Source organism: Mercenaria mercenaria, chromosome 2, assembly GCF_021730395.1.
Source record: "Mercenaria mercenaria strain notata chromosome 2, MADL_Memer_1, whole genome shotgun sequence".
Lineage (NCBI taxonomy): Eukaryota > Metazoa > Mollusca > Bivalvia > Venerida > Veneridae > Mercenaria > Mercenaria mercenaria.
In genome coordinates this window covers 83147728-83152604 of record NC_069362.1, presented here as the reverse complement: position 1 = coordinate 83152604, position 4877 = coordinate 83147728, and the positions used below count along the sequence as shown (strand labels likewise).

General features: G+C 34.9%; 1 protein-coding gene across 1 annotated transcript; it reads left to right on the top strand.

The window, feature by feature from the left end:
• Window positions 1-630: 630 nt before the first annotated feature.
• Window positions 631-3466, top strand: LOC123562316 (Na(+)/H(+) exchange regulatory cofactor NHE-RF2-like). The gene is made up of 3 exons (XM_053526935.1): window positions 631-655; window positions 884-1243; window positions 3375-3466. Exons 1-3 carry the CDS (start codon window positions 631-633, stop codon window positions 3464-3466), a joined length of 477 nt encoding a protein of 158 aa, XP_053382910.1.
• The last annotated feature ends 1411 nt before the right edge of the window (window positions 3467-4877 follow it).

Genomic DNA, 4877 nt, shown 5'->3' with positions numbered 1-4877 from the left:
ACTATGTTGGTTTTCTCATGGCGCGGCTTCTTATATGAATTTTATACCAGAATTGAAATATTTGAGTGACATGTTTTTATTACACATTATCTGGGTAGCACTCAGAGTTCAGATCGGCATAATGGTATGCCCTGTAAGACTGACAGAAGCTTAATGAATGTACATGTAAATTTAACATTAGTAATAAAATATCTGCACAATCATTGAATGACATCTTTTATGGAATATAAATCATTGGCTTTTGTTTGAAGACAGCTATTATTTAATAAATGCTAAAACACAATACACAGTATTTAGATAGCATAATTACTCCAGCGGCATAAGTGTAATTGTTATACGAATGCCTACAGGAAGACGAATACACTACTGGACGAAATTGCACATTTGTCGTGTGTTCGTGTCGGCGGGTCGAAGTAACGAAAGGTCCAAAAGTCGAAAACTGCTTATTTCACGTATGTTCGCCTTTCAAATTTCGAGGTGAATACACGAAGACACGCCAAAAGAAGGGCGACAACACAATGTTTTAATACCTGCCGACACGAAAAGTGATTGATACAAAAGTTCGTGTGTTCGCCTCTAAAATTTCTTATTGCGCGGTCAATGTTTCGTTACTTCGTGTATTCGCCTCGAATGTCGAAAGGCGAACATACGAAAAGTAAGCTGTTTTTGACCTGTCGTGTTTTCGACATTTCAACCCGCCAACCCGAACCAATATGCATTATTTTGACCTTTCGTGTTTTCGTTACTTCGACATTTCGCCTCGCCGACACGAACACACTAAATGGCAAAAATCAGCCACCATAATAAATAGATAAAATCATTTTAAGGAAATAAGTTATATTATTGTACAGAACTTATTTAGCGTGTTTTTTTTCCATTCCAGAAACACCAGCATTATGTGCCAGATTATGTGACATTGTAAAATGGTATGATTTTGACGGCTATGGTTTCACTCTCTCCGAGGAAAGTGATGGACATTTCATTGCAAATGTCCAACATAATTCACCGGCAAGGTCTGCCATGCTTTTTGTGAACGACAGAATTGTTGAAATCAATGATAAAAATGTAGAAAAAAAAAGCAAGCAAGAAGTTCTTGCTGAGATTATGGCAAGCGGAGATGAAATCTTGTTATTAGTCGTTGGAAGTACAGCAGATGGTCATTTTAAAAGAACAGGAATGACCATCACGTCTTCAATGGAAAAAATAATGTATAGGCGTACACATAGACGCCTTCCAAAGAGAAGTAAGTGTATTAAATTTGAGTTCTCATAACAAAGAGTCAAATATTAAATCATCTTGTAGTATATACCTATTTTGGAAAATGGATATTTTATGTGATGGTATGGTTTCAATCCATTTCTTCAGTGTCCGTAATCAGATTTTACCCCGCCACTCTGAATCATTTTAAATAGAAACATTATTGTAAGCTACATGCATCTGAACAATGATGCATTTGAAGAAATTTATCAAAGTGAATAAATATTGATTATCATTATCACAACTTTACATTTTTAATATAAACCTGTACAATTTTGATGGTAAACAATAATTTTAGCACTTTTGAACTGTATTTTTATTTGTATATCTGACAATAGTTTTGCACAGATACATTAATTGCTTTTACTCAATAATAGTAATAAGCTTTGAAATGTTAATTATTCACTTTTCTGTAAAAAATGCAAGTTTTGATTTTGTCAGCTTTGGTTACGGACACTACATTTTCAAATAGCATTATTAAAAAGACAAAACTTACCTTTTCTTGTGGAAAAATTAGTGGGCTTTATTAAATGTGGCATCTGTGAACCTTCCATATTGAAAAAAAAATATTTGTGATTCTTTATCTTTCACCACTTCCATGTTTGCTATGACATCTTTCAATTTCGTGTTACAGCAACAGGAAATGATGCTGAATATAAAGATGCTGCAATCAGGGTTTTCCAATTTAATTGTTAAATCAACATGTTGATGAAAAATAAAGTTGATTTATTGACTTTTGAAGTCAGTTATTACTTTCGAAAGATTAACAATAAAATAAATATTTAATAAGTGTTGATGAACACCATAGGAAGACAGGTTACGAACAGTACGGGGTTTTTGTAGTGTCAGTAACCATGTCAGTGATGCTACAGCAAAAAAGCATTTAATGATAAAATGAAAAGCGTCTGATTTTAATGTCACCAATTAAATTTGATAAGAAAAAATCAATGCTTCGTATTTTGTGTTTCAACCGATTATGTGAAGTTCACATTCCTGATTAGACATTTGTCAGAATAAACGTTTTGATAACTACAATGCAAAGTTTGGAAACCCATTCATTTCGGATGAACAACTTAGTCTTAATTAAAGAACACCCTTCTGTATACAACACGTTTTATTCCATAAACTGAACCTTAAAGTTCAACTTCGCAAACGGGTCATGATAAGTCAATAAGTAGGTCGTCAAATACAACATTAAAAATCCTGCTCACACTAAAAAGTTAATGTTTTCATCCAACAAACCCCTACCAGACTGCATGCTTGTCTAGGTCTACAACATAGACGCAAGTATTGTCATATCATTTCCTGTTCTATCAATACTACTAACAGTGCTTTGTTTTGGCGCGGAGTTTCAGAAATCATGGTTTTATACCTTTTCAATGCTCATGTTCAAGTAATTAAAGATATATTCCCTATTTTCTCGTTTAAAGTCGCCGCTCCGTCTATCCACCGGACCGTCCCTCACTCCTAAAAGGAAATGTGCATATTATCTTGATGTTCCCGGGCTAATGACTTTTCACAAAGTGATATTGTCCTTTGATAATTCAACATTAGTATGCTATCTTGTCCGTTGTATCCATCAGCAACCATTGCCTTGAATTCACAAAATCTTCATAGGAAGCTTAACTCTAAAGAGGAGATGTGCATGAGTTACTGCACTTTGATTTATCAACATGGCTAAAATTTAGCGCGTTTCTAATCAGAAGTAACTTTCCGGTGGGATGTTTTTTTTCCATTTAGATATTACCCTTTGATTAATTAGGAATAGTATACAATATGTACGCAGTCAGTGAATTGTATAATGCAAAATCATATTTTAGAGAGAACACATTTTGCATTTTTGTGATTTTTTTTATTTCATATTTTCTTACTTAGAATTACGAAAGTTCCAGTTCTCTTCAATAATGTGTTCAAGGAAATACTATATATTCATCATTGAAAAACAGTGATGATAAAGCTGAATGGACGCTTTTATATCTGATATCATTTCCTCCATACTTTGTATTGCTATTTGATTTTGACTTAAGTACTGAATTTAATTAAATGAATTTGAGTGAATTGATATTCTATATTTGGGTTAGTGCTGCATATTAAAATGGTTGTTTTATACTTTACAGATACATGCTTCTTTCCAAGGGAATGTTGTATGACAAGATGGGAGGGTTTTGACGGATATGGATTTGAAATTCAACCCATAAATGATCGATGATTTGCTTTCTTTGTTGTCCTGTTGATGTGTATTATCGGCGTCTTCACCAAGAGAAACAGTTCCGAGAATTCTAATTTGATTTTTTGCAGAACTATGCCCCTTTTTAATTAAGACATTTTAACAATAAAGTCAAATATCTCTGTTACTACCAAAGCTTTTGGCTTGATACTAGTTTTTTTGCGGTGAGCTCGATGTAGTCACCACTTTCGGTGTATGTGCGTGCGTCCGTGTGTCCGTGCGTCAGTGCATCCGTGTGATTTTGTCCGGACCATAACTTTGACATGCATGGACCAATCTTGTTTATATATGGCATGAATGTTAACCTCAATGAGAAGGCGTGCGCAAACCTAACGTTCTTAACTCAGATGTCAAGGTCACAGTTAGAGGTCAAAGGTGAAAGTTAAGTTTGTCCGGACTATTACTTTGACATGCATGGACCAAATTTGCTTATATTTGGCAAGAATATTTATCTCAATAAGAAGGTGTGTCATGCGCAAATCCAACATTCCTATCTCAGAGTTCAAGGTCACAATTGAAGGTCAAAGGTCAAATTGAAGCTTGTCCGGAGCAATTTTCTTCATTCATGGTGGAATTTTGATGTAACTTGGCATAGATGTTCACCTTTATGCATATTTCATACGCAAGAATCAGGTCCCTAGGTCAAAGGTCAATGTCATACGTAGAGGCCAAACGTCAGATACAAGAATGACATTGGAGCATGTCTGATTTTGTCCGGACCATAACTTTGACATGCATAGACCAATCGTGTTTATATTTGGCATGAATGTTAACCTCAGTGAGAAGGCGTTCGCAAACCCAATGTTTTTTTATCTCAATTGTCAAGGTCACAGTTGGATGCCAAAGGTGAAATTTAAGTTTGTCCGGACCATTACTTTGACGTGCATGGTCCAAATTTGTTTATATTTGGCATGAATGTTTACCTCAATGAGAAGGAGTGTCATGCGCAAATCCCATATTCCTATCTCAGAGGTCAAGGTCACAGGTCAAATTGAAGCTTGTCAAGAGCAGTTGTTCACCTTTATGAGACAGTGTCATGCGCAAGAACAGGTCCCTAGGTCAAAGGTCAAGCACACACTTAGACACCAAAGGCCAGATACAAGAATGACATTGTCTGGAACATGTCTTCTTTATGCATAAGGGGATTTTAATGTAACTTGGCACATATGTACAATACCATAAGACAATCTTGTTTTTAGAATTACTTACCTTCGCTTTACTATAAATAGCTTATAATGAAATTTTCATATTACTGGCCGTGGTGAAAAATTGAGACAACTTTCTTTTCTGTGGTACAACATGCATGTTACATCCAATATTTTGGTGTATTTGGATCTATCTGTACCTAGTAAGGAGTTTTGTGTGGACTAACATTATATATATCTTTATTTAT